At 47.4% G+C, this 19,960-nt stretch overlaps 2 protein-coding genes and 1 long non-coding RNA gene across 3 annotated transcripts in view; 1 reads left to right on the top strand and 2 right to left on the bottom strand.

Annotated features, from left to right (window-relative positions):
* Window positions 1-243: 243 nt before the first annotated feature.
* Window positions 244-19,018, top strand: CEP57 (centrosomal protein 57). Its single transcript, XM_079973896.1, has 11 exons — window positions 244-422; window positions 3,219-3,378; window positions 6,706-6,885; window positions 9,342-9,463; window positions 10,223-10,339; window positions 11,381-11,458; window positions 12,839-12,955; window positions 13,216-13,296; window positions 14,233-14,459; window positions 15,645-15,789; window positions 17,687-19,018. Exons 1-11 carry the CDS (start codon window positions 393-395, stop codon window positions 17,891-17,893), a joined length of 1,464 nt encoding a protein of 487 aa, XP_079830022.1. The 5' UTR covers window positions 244-392; the 3' UTR covers window positions 17,894-19,018.
* On the bottom strand, window positions 7,278-9,100 carry LOC307215162. Its single transcript, XR_013838336.1, has 2 exons — window positions 8,844-9,100; window positions 7,278-7,904 (listed from the first exon to the last, which is right to left on the bottom strand). It is a non-coding gene; the product is annotated as an uncharacterized lncRNA (long non-coding RNA).
* MTMR2 (myotubularin related protein 2) overlaps window positions 15,734-19,960 on the bottom strand; it is a 51,999-nt gene continuing 47,772 nt past the window's right edge. The window contains exon 16 of the transcript XR_013838250.1: window positions 15,734-15,820. The gene's annotated coding sequence lies outside the window, so the exon portion shown is untranslated. The remainder of the gene's footprint in view (window positions 15,821-19,960) is intronic.

The following is a 19,960-nucleotide window of genomic DNA, read 5'->3' on the forward strand; positions in this document are numbered from 1 at the left end:
ATCTTCGCCGTGGCTTCTGATTCGCTCGCTGTTGAAACCCCAAGGCGATAATAAGGAAATAAATCCGAGCGGCTGATGTGGCTGCTTTCCCCCCCCCACTACTACTTCTTCAACTCTGATTGGTTAATCCGGGCGTCCATCACCGCCGCTGCTCTGTGACGCAAGCGCGCCGTAAAAGGCAACGCGGAAGGGGCGGGGACATGTTGCTCTTGGGCGGGCCGAGGCGAGGCTCCGTTGGCTGCTTCACATGCCACTCAACAGAGTGGCCTTGTTGGCGCGGTCGGCGTGTTTGTGGGGCAGCTGGAGGAGGCGGGAGGCGGCAGTAGCCTACGCTCTCCGGGCCCCGCTGGCCTTAAAGGGACAGGCGCCCTCGGCGGGCGCCCTTTTGCGACATGGCGGTGGCGGGGGACCTGGAGAACACGGTGAGCCCGGAGGGGAGCCTGATGGAGCGGCAGGCCCTGAAACCACCTCTGGTTTCCCTTACGTCCGTGCGGGAGGTTGGACGTGGCTGCTCAGGGCGGGGGGGGGGGCGGAGATGAAGGCGCTCTATACATGCGCAGGGGTACGCTCGCCCGTGAGGGTGAACTTCGCGGATCCTCGGCGCTGGCACAGTATAAGGAGGGATCTCCAAGCGAGCCCCTCTTCGCACCCAGTTCATTTTGTTGCATTTGTAGCCCGCCTTTCTCCCCGCGAGCTCAAGGCGGCGGGCGAGTTTCTCTTCCTCCCCGTTTTATTCCCGCAACGACCCGTGAGGTAGGGTAGGCTGAGAGAGAAAGTGTGACTGGCGCGCAAGGCCACCCAAGTGGGTGATTTAAACCCTGGTCGCAATATTTGCCATAAGGTCAATAGTCGGGGGTCTGCAGGTAAGCACCCACTTCCAGGCCTGGTATTTGAGATCTTTCCCCACCATAACTGGGTATACTGTACTGGACACCTTCACCTGCAGAAGGTCACTTGCTCTCTAACACTGAACTTTCTCCTTTCCGCAGCTTCTTCCACAGCATCTCACATTGCATTTTGGATATTTTCCAAGTTCTCTCCATCACTCTCTGCACTTAGCTTCCTGCCTGCTCAGAAGCCTTCACTGTTCCTTTTAGATGGTCCACCCATCGCATAGGTGCTCATAGACTTGGGTTATCTGGTCCAACCCCTGCAATGCAGGAATCCTGCCCACAGCCATCCCTGGGTTCGCTCTAACCACCAACCTTCTGGTTAACAGCATTGACCCATTGAACCACAGAGGGCCATCCCCTGGTCTTTCAAAATTGCAAGGTCCCCGTGCTGATGCAGCTTTACTCTCCCATCATCTCTTTTCCCAATGCCGTATAAATGTCCCTAAGAACATAGGAAGAATCTGCTGGGTCTGGCCAGCGGCCCTTATAAATGTAAGGAACCGCAGAAAGAGGGAGGAGGGAGTCGAAATAGAAAATGTTAAAACTACAGTATGCTTAAACTATGGTTACCTCCAGGTATAAGGTGGTATATAAATTCAATAAATGAATAATAATAATTAAAAGAAAAAGGCCAGTGGCTCATTTAGTCCAGCATCCTCTTATCACAGTCGGCAACCAGATAGATGTCTGTGGGAAACCAGTGAGCAGAACATTAGCACAAGAGTGTTTTCATCTCCTGTGGTTTCCAGTAATTAGAATTCAGGGCCACACCTGTAGGCTCCTGGTGTTTTATTCTTGCAGTCAGTTTGGCTGAGAGTGACTACAATTCCTGTCAGCCTTAACCATGGGCCATGCTATGTTGTGTCCGATGGAAACTGGAGTCCAACAACATCTGGAGAGCCACAAGATAGCCACTGTAGCTCTTCTGAATAAGTGTGCATAGGGTTGACCCATGGCTCCATGCTCTAAATATATCAGCTGGGAGCTATGCTCCCTTTGAGTCCTTTCTGGAATCTCTAAGATTGTATGGTCAGACTACTAAAAATCCTCAGCCTCCTACCTCTTTCTTTGTATTTTCTGCATGCTTTCAGGGACTCGCTTGAGTGCTTTTGCAGAATGAATAAATCTCATTAGTTTCTCTCATCTACCCCCCTGTCTTTTAAGTCTCCAGTTTCGTATTCCAGGAGAGAAGCTTGGTGATAGTGTTGCATAGGGACCAGCTGAGCAGCATCCGGAAACTAAGCATTTATCACTTAAGTTGGACTCAGGTTATGGACAATAAGCCATAAAAGATGCATGTGCTGCCCTCTGCCATGTCGCCTAAGCCATTCACTGAGGGTGTGTAGGAGGCAGGCAAAGGAGTTGAAAAAGAGCTACAGTGAAAGCGTGATCATGGCAGCTCAATTGTAGCCATGCCCAATTTGACATCGCAATCCTGTTAATGTTTAATTGCAATCATACTTGCAAATAAGATGAACTAAGAGGGGCTTAGTAGTCCGTTCATCCACATGTACCTCATTGGTAGTCCAAAAGAAAGAACTATCAACTTTTTGTAACTTTTCTGTGCTTGATCACCTAGACTAGACACTTATTTATCAGAGGCGATCAGTTTTGGCTACCTACAAGCCGACTTGGAATCAATGTGAAGTTGCTTGGACACTTCTGAGCAGGCAGGGCTGAGGGACACAGTCATAGCACGGGTCAAGTTTGTTGATTGCATTTCCCCCGTCACCGGGAAACTCAGGATAATGTTCCTGGCCAGCTCTTATCTCTGATTACCTTTCTATCTTGCCTTTCCTCCAAGGAGCTCAAAATTCTATACATAATTTCACTCTAATATCCTGCAAAATCCACTTACTAGGAAAGTAAGTTCTGTTGAACTTGGTGGCACTTCAGTCAAAGTAAACTTGGATAGAGTTGAAGTGCAAGTTTCCTGGCTAGCTCAGTTGGTTAGAGTGTGGTGCAGGTAGTGCCAAGGTTGCAGGTTCGATTCCCGTAAGGGACACCTGCAGAATCCTGCATTACAGGGGTTTGACTAGGTCCTTCGGGTCCCTTCCAACTCTATGGTTATAAATATTCTCCATGACCGTAGTCTGCCACTGAAAACACTGTGCCACACTTGCTTGGTGTTTTCTGTCATGCTGCTCCTGTTGGCTATGTGGTGAACTTTTTCTTAGGTTTTCCTAAAGACCTACTTCTTCATCAAAGGCTTTTTGGACACTCATTCTAATTGCACTCTGAAAACTCAGATTGGTCTTTCTGGACTGATGAGCCATCCTCTGTGTCTATCAGACAGCTCAACTGACCATCTCCACCTCTTTCCAGGGTGCTGCTTTCCGTGCAAGTCACAGGAGCTCATCCTTCACAGATGGGCTTTCAGCAGCATCGTTTACGGAGTACCCTAGGCACAAACCTTTCATTAACGCTGACTTGCGACGACCTCCTGCCAAGCCAGTCATTGCATATCCAGAGAGTAACAGCAGAGGTAACTGTTTGACTTGGAGGAATTGGGGTAGCGTTGGGAATAAGTTTGCGGTTTGTTTGTATGTCTGTCTGGAAGGTTCACAACCCTCAAATCAGTGTGAAAGCACTACCCTTGTTGAGGGGGTGGGATGCCTGTGGTTTTTTTAAAAAATGACTTTTATAAAATCTTATCAGCTAATCTGAAGAAAACTAAAAGGTGGATTGTTTTAAAATGCGGTGGCTTCGTAAAAAAACTGTCCTTGTGGGTTTTTAAGAACCAGTTGACAATGGGTTGCTTTCTCCCCTAGGCTTATTCTTGACCCTTCTTTCCTCTGCAATCCTTGCTTTCCAACTCAAAGGAAAGGAAAGCAGCATCTTTTGGTTACTTCAACCAGTAAACCATACGTTCTTTCAATGTGACTTTGGGAGGCCTTGCTCCATGTCCCCCACCCCCCTCTGAAGTGAAGCATGTGGATATTGTGGAGCAAGCCCTTTTCTGACGCAGCGCTCTCTCTGGAATGGTTTGCGGAAAGAGATTTGTCAGGCCTGCTTCTTTGTCATTTCTGCTCTCTTGTGAAGATTTCTGGGAGTCCTACGTGAATCTGGAATCTACGTGAATTAGGAATGGGGAATGTCAGGCCCAGAGACCAAATGCAAACCATCAGGCCATAATAATAATGATAATAATAAGGATGATGATGATGATGATAATAATAATAATAATAATTTATTTATTTATACCTTGCCCATCTGGCTGGGTGGCTTCCAGCAGAATACTAAAATTCAATGATTCATCAAATATTAAAAACTTCTCTAAACAGGACTGCCTTCAGATGTCTTCTAAAAGCCCAATAGTTTATTACTTTGACATCTGATGGGAGGACGTTCTACAGGGCGGGCGCCACTACCGAGAAGGCCCCTGCCTCATTCCCTGTAACTTTGCTTCTTGTGGTGAGGGAACTGCCAGAAGGCCCTCTGCACTGGACCTGAGTGTCCAGGCAGAACGATGGCGGTGGAGACGCTCCTTCAGGTATACTGGGCTGACGCCGTTTAGGGCTTTAAAGGTCAGTTGTAGTTTCTGGGTCACCTTCAAAGGTAGCTCCACATAGAGCACATTGCAGTAGTCCAAGCGGGAGATAACCAGAGCATGCATCACTCTGGCAAGACAGTCCGTGGGCAGGTAGGGTCTTATGACCATCGAGACTCCCCTTGTCCAGGCCATATACTTACTGAGCCGCAGGCCACACATTCCCAGCTTTTCACCCTCAAGTGCTTTTGAAACGGGACGCGGGTGGCGCTGTGGGCTAAACCTCAGCGCCTAGGACTTGCCGATCGCATGGTCGGCGGTTCAAATCCCCACGGCGGGGTGCGCTCCTGTTGCTCGGTCCCAGCACCTGCCAAGCTAGCAGTTCGAAAGCACCCCCAGGTGCAAGTAGATAAATAGGGACCGCTTACTTGCGGGAAGGTAAACGGCGTTTCTGTGTGCGGCTCTGGTTCGCCAGAGTAGCTTCGTCATGCTGGCCACGTGACCCGGAAGTGTCTGCGGACAGCGCTGGCTCCCGGCCTCTAGAGTGAGATGAGCGCACAACCCTAGAGTCTGTCAAGACTGGCCCGTACGGGCAGGGGTACCTTTACCTTTTTAAGTGCATTTGACTGGCCAGGATGTGTCACTGGACTCTGGTCATGCTTCTGGCTTGATTGGATGGAGGGCAGAGGGGTATGTGAGGGTAAAGAAATGAGGCTACAGTACAAAGGCAACCTTCATACTTATCACTCTTTCCATTTCTGTCTCTGGCTCAGACATAACATCCTGCCCACTCCTTTCTTACAGTTGTGTGGGAATAGTCAAATCACAGGTTCCCTGACCTTGGAGAAGTAGGTGAAGATAGCATTTGAGAAACTCAGAGCTTAAAACTACCCTGTGAGATTCTAATTAGCAGTTGCTAATTAATGTGGGTTGTGCTGGCAAGGAGCTCTGTTGGCTATTACAGAGAAGTGGGTCTGCTAATTATTGATGAGACTTCCTTTCAGCTCTGCCAGATGTCAGAGCCTGGGGAACTGAATTCACACAGTGTTGGTAGCCTTCTGTTTTCCTCCTTGGCAGCAGAAGGTCTGTTTGCTCAAATATTTTCTCTGGGAATAATTTTATGGTGTTGATGCTGTATGTGTGGCTAGAAGCGGACTTTCAGGGCCAGTACTGCTTCAAATGTGACTGGGATTTGGGAATGTGGAGTCCAGTTCCAGATACTTTTACTTTTAAAAGCATAGAATATACACAGTGTTTCTAAAACTTGGGTGCCCAGCTGTTGGACTACAATTCCCATCATCCTTGACCACTGGTTCTGCTAGCTAGGGATGATGGGAGTTGTAGTCCTACAACAGCTGGGGACCCAAGTTTGAGAAACATTGCCTTAACAAAAGTTCCAGGGAAGGAGCAATAGCAATATAATATCAGGAAGGTCTTCCTGAGGGCAAGCTTTAGTGCCAAAAGTCAAATGTAAGGCTGTGCCAATATCCATCCAATTTATTGAAAAATTTCTTTGTGAAAGCAGCTCTCCTTTTTTTCTGCCTCATTTTCAAAGTACTTTATCATTCCTTTAGAATTTGGGTGGGTGTTGTGTTTTGAGCTTACCTGGTTGCTGGAAGGTGGCCAAGGGCAGTATGTATGCTTTCCTTTCCAGTAACCAGTTCTCCAGCACTCCTTAAGCCTCCCTCACTGCCCGCATGTCCTGATTGACAAAAGCACAATGGGAGGAGCCACCTTTAATTGGAGAGCGGACACCCAGGGAGGCTGCAGAGTACTTGGGAGATGATTTGGAGAAGGAAATAAGGGGTATTCATAAGCCCCTCACAACCACCACATCAGTCAGGTAAGCACACCGAAACACACCACACTCCACCCATGAGAATTTCACTGCAATTTTCTCTTCCCCATCCCACTTTTGATAATTTTTATTGCTTTTTTATTGTTTAATGGTGGAAAATTGCTGGGGGTGGGGAGGGAAGAACATAGGGCAGATTTTCAGCATAGTGCTAATTAAAATATCTAAGATTCACAGAAAACTGGATTTTGTTGTAACTTCATCAGATGTATAGCCTACCCCTCTGTCCAAGGAACTCAGAACAACATATATCAGCATATCCCATTTGGGCTTCAACAACCATCCTTGTGAAATAGGTTAGGAAGGGAGCTTGGGACTTGCTCAGGTCCACACATTAAGCTTCACAGCTGAACAGCCTTTGAATGCAGCTTTCCACAGTCTTAAATCCAACCCTGTATCTGCTGTGTCCTGCTAGCTCATTAATAGCTGGTTCTAATTGTATTTAGCTTCGTTGTTGTTGTTGTTAGCAATATTCTCAGCTTTGAAGAACCTGCAAGAGAAAATACGGCGGCTGGAGCTGGAACGGATTCAAGCAGAGGAGAGTGTGAAATCTCTGGCCAAGGAAACCTCAGACTATAAGAAAGTGCTGGGCGAACAGCTGATGGAAAAAGAGCAGACAAAGTTTGAGGTGTCCAGGAAAAATGAAGGTATACAAATGTCTCCTTTGCTCAACTGCAAATTAATAATCCTAGGGGTGTTTGGATGAGCCCCCTTAAGTTATTCAGTGAGGTCATTTCCCATGACCCAATATGTAGGCTGTCCAAAGTGAAACACGCCCCCCCCCCGCAAACCTGTGCATCTGGACAGCATGTGAGCCTATCAGGATCCTCTATGCACCCTATGGCATGTGTGTAAGAGGGAGAAACAACAAGCAAAGGGGTAGAAGAAACAGGTTAATGTCCAAAAACTTCCAGTCCAAAGCATTTTGGTACATTGAAGAGGATTCTGGCAGTGGAAATGTTTTCCAACGATCCAACTCCTGGTCTATCTGGGGCAGATGTATGCTATGTGATGCCTAAAGCTGAGATGCTCTGAAAGAGGTGGGGGAAACCATTTATTTTTGCACGTTGCCTTCTTCAGATCCAAAAAGATCATTATTCTGCAAGTAGCAGCTCTTCGCTCAGAGTAAGGGTGGGCAGCCAAGTGCCATGGAGACCTCCTGGGCTATAAATTCTCATTGTCCTTGGCCAGGGGCGAAGAGAGGTGTAGCCCAGGACTTCTGAGGGGCACCGGGATGCCTAACCCAGCTCAGCATGCTGAGCTCATCCTACACAACCACACGGATGTACATTTGAGGGGAGGATCAGTTGTGATGAGCAAGCTGCCTTTCAGGGGAGCTTGCCTGCTGTTTGAGATCTCCTCCTTCAGAAGAAGCTTCCAAGGAACCCCAGATCACCCTGAAACACAGTTTGAAAACCCCTGTGTTGGAGAATTGGTGTCGTTAAGACCAGGTTGAAGATATCTATCCAGGAGCCTTTACTGTATTGGTAGCCTCATGGAATTAGAATGCAGAGCCCAGTTCCAAAAAATACTCCAGTTACCATGATACCTGATTGTTCTTACTTGTTGTGGAACTGACAGATGTCTTTGTATGGCTCCCATTGTCAGCGTACACCTGAAGCTGGGAGTATGGCTGTGCTTCAGCTGCTGCTTGTTCTCCGCTCACCTCTTCTGTGTTGAGGCACATCTGCAGGTGGTCTGAGTATCTCAGCTTTGGGCTCTGCATAGTATATATCTGATGCACGTACGTATGGCATCTTACCTGCCCCACTGGTGTTCAGATGAGTTCTTCCTCCACTCCATCTCTTGGGCCATTTAGAATTTTGAAGTGCCTGTCCTTGCTCTATTGTAGGGCTGGGCAATATCTGCTTCCCAGCATCGTAATATACTGCCGATATGGCGGTATATTATGACGTCAGAAAGGAGGCGGGAGGAAGAAGGTCGTTGCTGGCCACGGAGACAATTGGCACCACTGTGCGCAGTTTCTGCCTCTTCCTGGCAAGTTCGGATAGGTGGCACTGCCCTGGGCGGAGCACATCAGTTGTTGTATTGCATGGTATGACGCCGGCCTCCCCGGAACTGCCAGCCATGGCTCACCCTGACGACAGTGTCTCACCGCGCAAGCAGTGGCTACCAGGAGCCGCGGTTCGGTGCGAGGAAGAACGGAGGAAGGAGGCAGCCTGCCAGTTCTCGGTCAGCCAGAGATAGAAAATGAAGATGTTGGCTGGCTGGCAGGCAAACACCACTCCTGAGACCGGTGGCTAGGCTGGGGAGGGAGGGAGTGGACGAGCATCAGGTGCCTGAGGGAAGTGCGCAGTGCTGGCTGTGTGCATATTGCCCGGTCAGAAATTCTGAAATCGCTTTTGTGATTTTAAATTTAAACCGGCTTCAGGCAGCGTATCAATACATTGCCTAGGACTACTCTACTAGTCGCTTAGGGCTGTAGCCAACTAAATTCTTCATGAAGCAAACCCATTGAAATTAATGGACCTAGGTGGGACTTTTCTGAAGTTTTAGTGGTTTACTCTGAGCAGTAGGGTTGTATCCATTGTTAGTCCCACTTTGGACCCATTGAAATTGATGGATACGACAAACTTGGGCTCACCAATGAGTCTACCCTGAATACAGCTGGCAATGCCCCATAGCTTGCAACCTGTATAGTCCTCATGGGGTCCATTATTAGCATTGGGGCTGTAAAGTAAAGGGACCCCTGACCATTAGGTCCAGTCGTGGTCGACTCTGGGGTTGCGGCGCTCATCTTGCTTTATTGGCCGTGGGAGCTGGCGTACAGCTTCTGGGTCATGTGGCCAGCATGACTAAGTCACTTCTGGTGAACCAGAGCAGTGCACGGAAACGCCATTTACCTTCCCGCCGGAGCGGTACCTATTTATCTACTTGCACTTTGACGTGCTTTTGAACTACTAGGTGGGCAGGAGCAGGGACCGAGCAACGGGAGCTCACCCCGTCGCAGGGATTCAAACTGCTGACCTTCTGATCGGCAAGCCCTAGGCTCTGTGGTTTAACCCACAGTGTGTACACACCTTCATTCCTAGGACTGGAAATTCACAGATGTGATAGCCATCTCTCATTGCCCTCCCTTCAGAATTGGCAGCTCAGCTGGCAGGTGCCGAGACTCGCTGCAGCCTTCTGGAAAAGCAGCTGGATTACATGAAACAAATGATTGCACAGGCGGAACTCGAAAAGACCACTGTCTTGCAGAAGCAGGTACGTCGTCTGCCTTGGTGTTATCTGGCCTTCTTAATGCGAACTCTGTGAATTTCGCCAACAGCCATAACACACACACACACTTGTGGAACTCACTGCCACAAGATGTGGTGATGGCCACAAGCTTAGATGGCTTTCAAAGCTGAGTGAGACAAATTTCAGAGAAGACGTACTAGTCCTTGTGGGTATTTCCTACCTCCAGTATCAAGGTGCATCTGAAAATCAACTGCAGGTGAATTCCAACCGGAGGAGCTGTTGCCTCTTCATGTCCAACATTTGGGCTTCCTCAAATGTGGCATCTGGTCAGCTTATGTGGGAAACTGAATGGCAGAGTAGGTGGACCATCAGTCTGACCCAACCAGGCTTTTATTAGGTTACATTGTGGGCCTGGGTTGCCAGCATGCAGATCTTGAAAACTTTTCCCCTTCATTCAACAGTTTTGCCACCCTATCTGCTACTGGGGCCTGCTGTTGACATGATATAGGCCCTAGTGTCAAATGTCACAATGTTCAGCCCTAGAATTAAAAGGTTTGACACGAGCCTTTTGTGAGCTTCACACACACACACCCTGCTTCACTTTTCTCCCATTATGTTGCTGTTTTTAGTGAGATGTTGCAGTTGGCTAGGGTTGCAGACTTTTACTGCTGTTGGCCACCCGTGCTTTTCAGCGGCAGGCAGAAATTCAGCTGGTGACGCTCTTCCCGTCACTTCTTTCCCGCCTCCACACGTCATGAATAACTTTCCTCCTTCTCTTTCCAGGCCACATTAGAAAGAGAGAGAATCCTTGATCAATCACATGTGACATCTAAATTGGAAAGGTTAGATCTGCTCGAGAAAGAATATGCAAGGCTTACGTCGATGCAGTCTCATGCAGAGGTAGGTTGTGTTCGTTTGGACGCCCGAGACCAGGTTTGTGCTCATTGTGGATGCTCAGCATTCTTGTAATGTAGCGATGGAGAACCTGTGACCTTCCAGATGTTTCTGGGCTTCATATCCCATCATCCCTGACCATTGGCCATGCTGGCTGGGGCAGATGGGAGAGTCACAACTTTCTACATCCCTGTTGTCATCATGCCCCGCTAATGGGCTTTATAGACACAATCTGGCTGGCCATTATTGATCTGATACAAGAAGGGCTTCCTTAACATTTGAATCCACTCAATTTTTATACTGGAACTTGGAGCATAGATATATAAATCACCTCAGTGGGACTTACTCCCAGAAAACCTTTTACAGGGTTAACAGTCTGAAAGTTGCAGTATTGTGCTTCTGCTATTTTAAAGGTAAGCATGTCATGTTTTGTGTTCTAAACACCAGGATATGTTTTATCCTTTTATGCATATGCAAATGAAATAAATTAAATTCATTTGATGAGTTGATATAAATATTTCTTCAATCAGTTCGCAGCCGTACTAAATAGGGTTATGTTTAGATTTCTTCTTCTGTAGTTTTCTGCATGAGAACCTCTGAATCCCAAATTCTTCTCCAATAAAACATGAATTCTGCTCTAAGAAAACCTAGGTCAGCCCCAAAATTATGCCATGCCACATTTATTTAGCTTAATATGGTGTGTGTCTTACACTCATTTTTAGATTCCCCCCCCCCCCATCGTGCCACCTATTTTGATTTTTGTAAATTTAGTTCTCTTCTGGATCCCCCTAGTGGTTGAATATAACTGCATAGATAGCCATGTCTCCTACTTTTGTGAGCTGTGGCTCTGGCTCTGGTAGTCTCCAGATCTGTTTCTATTATGTATTCGTTGCCTTTGTATCCTACTCCGGAAAGGTCAGAGCAGATCTTACTCCCCAGCAACCCTAAAAGGAGGCTAGATTATTTCTTCCCTTTAAAAGAAGGAGGCAGGCGGCAAGACTAAATTGGCTGTTGGGTGATTTTTGGTTTTGCTTTTGTTTAAACTAGAAAAAAATGAAAGAGCTGGAAGAGAAGCTCCTGGAGGAAGAACAAGCACGGAAACGGGTGCAGGAAAAAGCGGCAGAGGCAAGTCCTTCCGATTTGTGGCCTGAATTTCTCTGCAGAGGAAAGAACTCCTGAGGGCATGTAGGATTTGTAATGCGTTTGAGGCCTCCTTGCAGAAACATGGAATGATCAGAAACTTCATTCTGTGCGTAGGCTACAGTCATGGTAGAATTTATTTTTAGAAGATTGCAAGAATATGTCCAGACACAAGCTGCTGGGTAGCATAAGGTCTTGTCTGCAGGCCTGCTGGTGGGCCAGTTATTGTGGTCTGCAGATTATTATTAATTTTACGACACTGCAAACATTTTTAGTTGAAAACCTACAACCAGTTTGTTGGGATAGAACTCCCCCATCTCCAGCCTTTAATGCAAATGCCTCCAATTACATGCAGTAGGTATACATATAGAGATTTGTGTATCAGTTCCATGCCTCCATCACAAAGTAGACTTCTCCAGCCTAGTGCCTGAATTTGCACTACAATTCTCATCATCCCTGACACTTGCTCATGCTGGCTTGAGCTGCTGGGAGCTGGAGTTCCAACAACATCTGGAGGGGAGAAGTTTGATACAGAAGCAATGGAACACGAGTTTGGATAGCAGTTCTGGGTTGTTCCCATATAAGGCCCTGGTACCATCCAAGGGCAGGCTAGACTTTTGATGGGGAAAACCAGGGAGGGGATGAATATCTAATAATACTGCTTTGCACAGTGAACACAAGACACACTATACACACCCTATAAACAGTTGCCTTAAGAAGTCCCCTCTCTCTCTGAGCCCAGAGAGGGTTTTAGCTTTCAGAATCTTTGCTTGGACCAATTCCACAAAGCAAGAATGAAGTCCGATTGCCAAAGTCCTGCAACTACACTGTCCTTCGTCCAGTTTTCCAACAGCCTTTGGATCTTCAGTTTCTCTCCCACCAGTTTCATGTATCTCTGCACATCTCCACAGTTTCTCTCCCCTATTCGTCTCCATGCAGGAATGCTGAAAAGGGGGCCTCTCACGTAGGCCGGCTCTACATGCCATGTTGCATAGCAGCAGAGATAAGGAATCACAAGCCCTCTGCAGCTGCGTTTTAGGAAGGAACATTCTTACCAGCTTATGGAGGAATTAACACTTTCCTCAACAAATGGATGCCTGTGGCTGAATGTGTTTAGCACTTCTGGACTGTGTCAGGGGTGGGGAGCTTCCAGCCCTTGTAATATTGTTGGACTACAGTTCCTATCCCCTGACCATTGTTATACTGGCTGGGGCTAATGGGACTTGGGAGTCCTGCAACATCTTTGGGTTGACCCATTTGTGGGCTGTGCCTTAGCTGGCAAACCGCCCCCCCCCAACTTCAGCATCTATTATTTTGAATTAAATAAAATAATAATAATAATAATCCCCAGGCTTATCTTGGCAGCTTCAGACTGGTTTGGAGAAGAACAGACAGTTGCTGGAAGCACAAACGCAGCCTGTGGTGTTGGTGGAACCTTTGAAACCAAAGAAGATCAAGAAGAAAGCAAAGCAGCTGGAAAAGGTACATCACTGGTGCTAAAAGAGCTTAGATTGCATCCCTGTTTACCTGTGGCCCGTAATCCACATAAAGCCCTGAATTCATGCAGCCCTCATAGATGGGGTGGAGGTGAGAGACAGCTGTGGAACCCCCCCAGTGCTGCACTCTGCTCTTTATTGGCTGTAGTTTCGCCTATCATCAGTTCTGGCTCCTCCCACCATTTGTTGCCACCCTTGGTTGACTTAATTTCTCCTAATGTGAGTGTTTCTCTTCTCTCTTTTTAGAATGACCCTGGGATGGTTCACTGCCATGCACAGCCTCACTATAGGCTGCGTCTGGGGGATGTGCCTTTTGTCGCTGGAAAGGTAAGGAATCAATGACTTCCCAAGCTCTGATAACTGAATGGAAGGCTCTGTGTTCAGAGACAATACTAGGAAATGGGGTTTCAAGGTACCCTAGAAGTCGCCTGGTCCAACCTTCTGCTTGGGGTGGAGAATCTTGCAACCACGGCATCCCTGAGAGCTGGCTGCTCAACCTGTGCCTCATTTCCAGCAAAGGAGAGCCTGCCACCGCCCAGAGGCTGTCTCTTCCATGGGCAAACAGCTGTTTCTCCTAATGTTCGGCTGAAATCGGCTGCCCTTTCCACCCACTGGTTCTTCTCCACTTTCTGCACAACATGTTGCTGGCATTCATCTGTCTCTGGAGATGGTGGAGGGGTGTGTCTTTGGAGGAGAGGGCAAGCCGTTGGATGGTTGCAGCTCCTGCTGTGGCTGTAGAGACTGATGTGGGAGAGACATGTTTTGTTGCAGCTGGGGCAGATGAAGGCGCCCAGCTATGGGTCTCAAACCCTCCGTGAGTTAGGCTCTGCACAGATATTGGTAGGCTGCTATCACAGCTCCCCTTAATTTCCTGTCCCAAAGTTCTAACTCCGTACAGTCATACCTCGGGTTACAGACCCTTCAGGTTGTGTGTTTTTGGGTTTTGGACGCGCCGAAACCCGGAAGTACCGGAATGGGTTACTTCCGGGTTTCGGCAGTCACGCATGCGCAGAAGCGCTAAATTATGCTTTGTGCATGTGCAGAAGCGCCGAATCGCAACCTGTGTGGGCGCAGACGTGGCACTGCGGGTTGCGAACGTGCCACCGGCACGGATCACATTCGCAACCCGAGTTTCCACTGTAGCATTGTAGCATTTTAACCAGCGTTATACGTACTGATGCATATCCGTGGTACATTTTGCTCAGCGTTCAATTCCCCAGGTCACCTTTGTCCTCTTCACCTTTCCCCTCCCTTTACTTTCAGTCCACAAGCCCCAGCCACTCCGTGGGAGCCAACGTTCAGCATGTGCTGCACCTGATGAAGCATCATTCGAAAGCCCTTTGCAACGAGCGCGTGGTCAGCAATGTCCCCTTGAGCAAGCCGATGGGCAGAGGAAGGAGGAACTCCGGCTCTTCCATTTCTTCCACGTCCCAGGGAGACCTTTCCGAGGTGCTGTTGACGCTGCAAGACGAACTTGGGCAGATGAGCTTGTGAGTCAAACCACTTGCGTGCCTTGCGGATCTTCTATGTTCCATTGTGTGACTCTCGATTCTGGTAGCCACGCCACAGACCCACTGAGCACAAGCACAGGTCATCCTTCACAATTCTATCTGAATGTCGTTGGAAGCAAAGTCTGTGTTGCTTGCTCTCAGGGAGAGGAGCATTGGATTTCAGCCTTGGAGTGTCAAAAGAAAACTGCTAGGGCCGTTTTGACAGCTGGGTGGGGTTACCCCCCTGCCAATAACCAGACATCACAATGATCCCAGATGACCCAAAATAATGCATTTCTTTGGGAGCAGGCTGGATTGGAAGAGCCTTGCTTTGCCGACTTGAAATCAAGCTTGGCAATGCAAAGGAATATTTGTGCACACAGCAAGCCCTGCTTTGGGAACTCCAAAGCATGAACAGTTCTTCCGGGGCTTGTTGTCACTGCTGATAGCTAGCCCCACTTGGCAAGGAATAACGGGAGCACGCTTCAAGACTTCTGATTGTTCCTTTGCAGATGCGTCCCTACCCATTACGACATCACAGATGATGTCATGTGTAGGGCAGGTGGGCATGGTTTGGGGGAAAGGGCCTCTATATGCTGACGAAGAAAAGGCACTCTGCGCATACTCAGAGACACTCTTATTGGGTTCCTGGAACTGGAGAGGGGGCAAAGCAAATAAAGTGATGTCCAGAAGAAGAAAACATGCCCAAGTGACATGCTACTGCAAGGAAGTTGACTAAAATCATAGAATAGGACCATCCTGCCCCTGAGAAGAACCCCTATTAAAATGGTAGCTTTGCTACAGTAAAGCATCTGTTTGGGGGGTTTGCCTCCCCACCCCATGCAAATGCACTTAAAGACAGTCTTCATGGTCACATTGTAGCCTCCTCTCTTTCCCTGCCATTCCTAACGATGATGGATAGCCGGACAACTTAATCCACCAATTCTGTTTTCCTCCAATCTACCGCAAACACCCTCTATGTTGGTAAATGTGCTTATTCATCTGCCTGGTAACCAGTCGAAAAAATAATATTTCTTGTCGCTGGTTTAACAGCTCTAGATTTTGAATTTGGATTGTGTCCTCTACTTGCAAAGCGACTCTGAAAATGTATATGAAACATGTTCCTAGAGAGCAAAAAGCAAGTTTAATCCGCTCCCTGCCCTGAATCTTTCTATTGCATGTAAGCGATCACCAGCAGCTGGTAAAACTCATCCATGAGGCTCCAACGATTGCCGTAAGAGAAGACCTGGAGAGGGAGCTGGAAGTGCTGGTGAAGAAGATGGAAGCCAAGGCAGAACAGATCTGCAAAATCCAGAGGCATCGGGCGCGGGTGAGTTGCCCTTCTGCCTGTGTTCTGGCACCTGGAAAGAAGGAATCATTACAGTCACTCCCCCCAAGATGATGCTGGACTACGACTCCCATCATCCCTGACCATTGGGGCCGATGGGAGTTGGAGTCCACCACCCTTAGAGGACCGCAGGTTGAACAACGATGCCACAACCTTTGAGCAGCTCGATTGCTTTTTATAATAGGTGGTGGCAAAGAATTATGTAGTGCCCCGCTGGCCATCCCTGCACAAGGCAAATGTACAACAGATAAAGGAGGTGGACCTGAGCTTGTACTCTCTCCTCTAGGGATGGAGGAAGCTGTGGCTTTCCAGATGTTGTACTGCCAACAGCAGCAGCCAGCATGGCCAGTGGTCTGGGGTGCTGGAAGCTGTAGTCCAGCAACATCTGGAGGGCCACAGGTGTCCGTGACTACTGCTTTGACTAGCTCCAGATGTTTTTGGACTCCCATTGCTTGGCCATGCTGGCTGGGTCCGAGTCCACCATTGGTGGGCTGCAGGTTCCCCTTCTCCGATTCAATGCACTTATATTCCTCCTTTCAAAGTGTGAATTGGTCCATGGATGAGTATTTTATGCTAATATGCACCACTTAAGATAATTGTTTTTCCATTAAGCCGTATGTAATTTTTTGCGAAATAAATTTTAAAAACCCTAAAAATGAATGTCAGGGTGGCTTCGAGCCGTAACTCAACGGTAGAACATCTGCTTTGCATGCACAAGGTCCAGTCTACAGGTAGAACAGCCGGGATAGCTCATTTTGTACATACAGCACGAGACTCTGAATCTTAGGTTTGTGGGTTTGAGCCCCACATTGGACAAAAGATTCCTGCATTGCAGGGGTTGGACTAAAAGACTCTTGTGGTCCCTTCCAACTCCACAATTCTATGACCACTGAAATATTTAAGTGTTGCTGCCAGTCAGTGTAGACAGTGCTAAGCTACATGGACCAATGGGTCCAACTTTGTATAAAATAACATCTAGAACAACCTATAAGGAAAAAAAACATGTTATGGTTGTAATAGGAATTTTATGGTCTTAGATATATGGTAATGTTTATAAGTGTACCAACCAAGCACATACATAGATCAGCACAGGAAGGCCAACCTGGAACCATTTTGATTCCTAAACTGACTCTCTGCAAGGTCAAAATGGAAAAGCCTCCCCATTGTCTTTTCCTTCACAAATCCTGTCTGTGTTTGAATAGGGTGTGAGCCTGTGACCTGGCCCAGGAACAAAGTATTTATCACTAGAAAAGACTAGCCAGGCTACCCGGGAAATCCAATCAAGTAACCTGCCAGACAGGAGATAAACAAGGACAAGAGACAAACAACATTTAAATTTCTGTTTAGACCGCCTTTTCTGTGATGTAGGTATGATGTATCAGAGGGGTGGTCTTAGGTTACACCCCTTCTGTGATGTATGTATGATGTTTCTGGGGGTGGTCCTGATCTACAGGATGGGAATTTCAAAAGTCTTTATAAGGCCTTGCACACCATTTTTCTGGGTCCTCCTCTTCTCCTGCGTGTGAGGGGAGCACCCTGTTGCAACAGATCAATAAAGATCAAGCTTACTAGCTGCTTTGCTTCTCAATATTCTCTGGTTGGCCTCTGTTATTCTCTCCTACCAATAGGGAACCTATGTAAGGACTCTATATGGGCTCTTGGATACCCCATAAGGGGAAAAGGGCAGATTTTGTTCACAACATCGTAGAATAACTGTAGAACATAATAGGTGTATAGAATAGTTTTCTCGATGAGAAGAAGAAAAATCTCTCTCCCCACAGAGTTGGTGAAGGGGATTGGAGGAAGGAAGAATATCCCTGAGGTAAAAAGCAGGCCATTCTGAAATGCCCTCTCCCCTTCTCCTTTTTTGACCTCACAGCTGGCGAAGCAGAAGAGGGAAGGCAGGCTCTCTTGTCCTCAGCAGCCAAGCAGAGGCTGTGAAGCGAAAACGAAGGTCAGCCGGGTGAAAGATGCCGGCCTGAAGAGGAGACCCGGAGAGCAGGGCAAGAAGAGTCTGCAGTTGCTGAGGGAGATGCAAAGCATACAGACATCCCTTCAGAAAGATGACAACAGTTGGGACTACTGAGGCGTCTTGCGTGTGTGTGATTGTTTTTTTGCACCTTTCCCGGCTTGCTGGCTCCAATCTCAGCTGCCTTCCTTGCCGGGCTGCACTTTCTAAACAAAAGCCCCTCGTTCCCCACCTGTGGGCCTGATCAGATTACAGCCCCTAATCCTGATGCAGGAGGTGGGGAGGGAAGAAATAAGATAACCCTTATTATTCTTTTAGCACGTTAACAATCCCTTTGCTGTGAACCATTGTATTCTCCTTACCCTACAACTCAGGCAATTAATCTACTTGCTCAACAGGGGCGACTCTTTCCTAAGCCTAGAGGCAGACAATTGTGATTATCTTCCCCACTCCCCTCCACAGAAGAGGGTATGATGGAGGCATAGTTCTCTCCGGTATGCAGGTTTTGCAGGCCTTTGCCCTGCTTCAAAAATGTCCACTGCTGTCTTGACCAGTGGGGTGAAATACACACAAAGGTGTTATTACATTACCTTTCAACTCTCCTAAAATGCATTGTTTTGTCTTCAGCCTTAAATTGCTCCCTCCCCTGCATTTCCCCCCAAAATTGCTTTATGTGTGGTGTTGGGTATTTTCCACTTCAGATGTTCAAACATTCTCAGTAAGACGTTCTCATTTCAAAATATGGAAGTTTTGTAAAGAGTGACCTCTTCAATATTCAGTTGACTACCTAAAGGCTTTTACCTCAGCTTATAATTAAGGATGCGTCCTTCAGTGTTTTTCCATCCTTGGAATCTTAATAATGTGGTTTCAAAGAGGAACTGAACAGCTGTCTGTATCTTCTCTCGGTTTTTTTCTCCTTGCAGAAGAGTGAAGCCAGTGTGTTTCTTTAAAAAAAAAAAAAAACAAACCACACACAACAGCACCTCCGATCATGGCTGTTCTGGTATTGGCAGCTGGTTTTTAACTTGGCTTTTAATAATTTTAGCCTTAATTAGACTAGTAGATCTGGTGGCTGTCGTGGTACTATGGATTTTTATAAACACACACATGCACAGAGATATATTATTTATTACATTAATAATGTAAAGTCTTTCCAATGATTGGAATGTAAAGATGACTCAAAAATTGTGCTTTTTGAGGTTCGATTGGGATCCAATAAAGGCATCTTGCCAATTGAATAAATTAGGCGGAAAACAGCTTCTCTTGAACTTTTCCACTTTACAATTACTAGTGCAACTCAGGGACCCATATGCTCTAAACCAATCTGGAAAGCCGGTTGCATTCAGAGATTGATGCTTTTGCGTATGTTAAGTATAGCCTGTGCTTCCTGCAGTGAGACTGGCCAGCATGCAACCTGGCCAGTACATGCAAAATCCTCATCACCTGCTAAAGCAAAAACAAAGGTAGCAAGGACCCCTGGCTGTTTTTTTTCTGTGGATCGGCTGCAAGCTCCCCTACCTCACCCCCCTTTGTGAGCAGACAGCAAGGCAATGCTGTCTTTGCCATCTCTGTTCATGTGCCCTGAGGAATAGAATCAGAGTTGGAAGAGACCACAAGGGCCATCGAGTCCAACCCCCTGCCAAGCAGGAAACACCATCAGAGCACTCCTGACATATGGTTGTCAAGCCTCTGCTTAAAGACCTCCAAAGAAGGAGACTCCACCACACTCCTTGGCAGCAAATTCCACTGTCAAACAGCTCTTACTGTCAGGAAGTTCTTCCTAATGTTTAGGTGGAATCTTCTTTCTTGTAGTTTGGATCCATTGCTCCGTGTCCGCTTCTTTGGAGCAGCAGAAAACAACCTTTCTCCCTCCTCTATGTGACATCCTTTTATATATTTGAACATGGCTATCATATCACTCCTTAACCTCCTCTTCTCCAGGCTAAACATGCCCAGCTCCCTTAGCCGTTCCTCATAAGGCATCGTTTCCAGGCCTTTGACCATTTTGGTTGCCCTCCTCTGGACACGTTCCAGTTTGTCAGTGTCCTTCTTGAACTGTGGTGCCCAGAACTGGACACAGTACTCCAGGTGAGGTCTGACCAGAGCAGAATACAGTGGCACTATTACTTCCCTGGATCTAGATGCTATACTCCTATTGATGCAGCCCAGAACTGCATTGGCTTT

The sequence above is a fragment of the Podarcis cretensis genome, assembly GCF_951804945.1.
Source record: "Podarcis cretensis genome assembly, chromosome: 4".
Taxonomy (NCBI): Eukaryota; Metazoa; Chordata; class Lepidosauria; order Squamata; family Lacertidae; genus Podarcis; species Podarcis cretensis.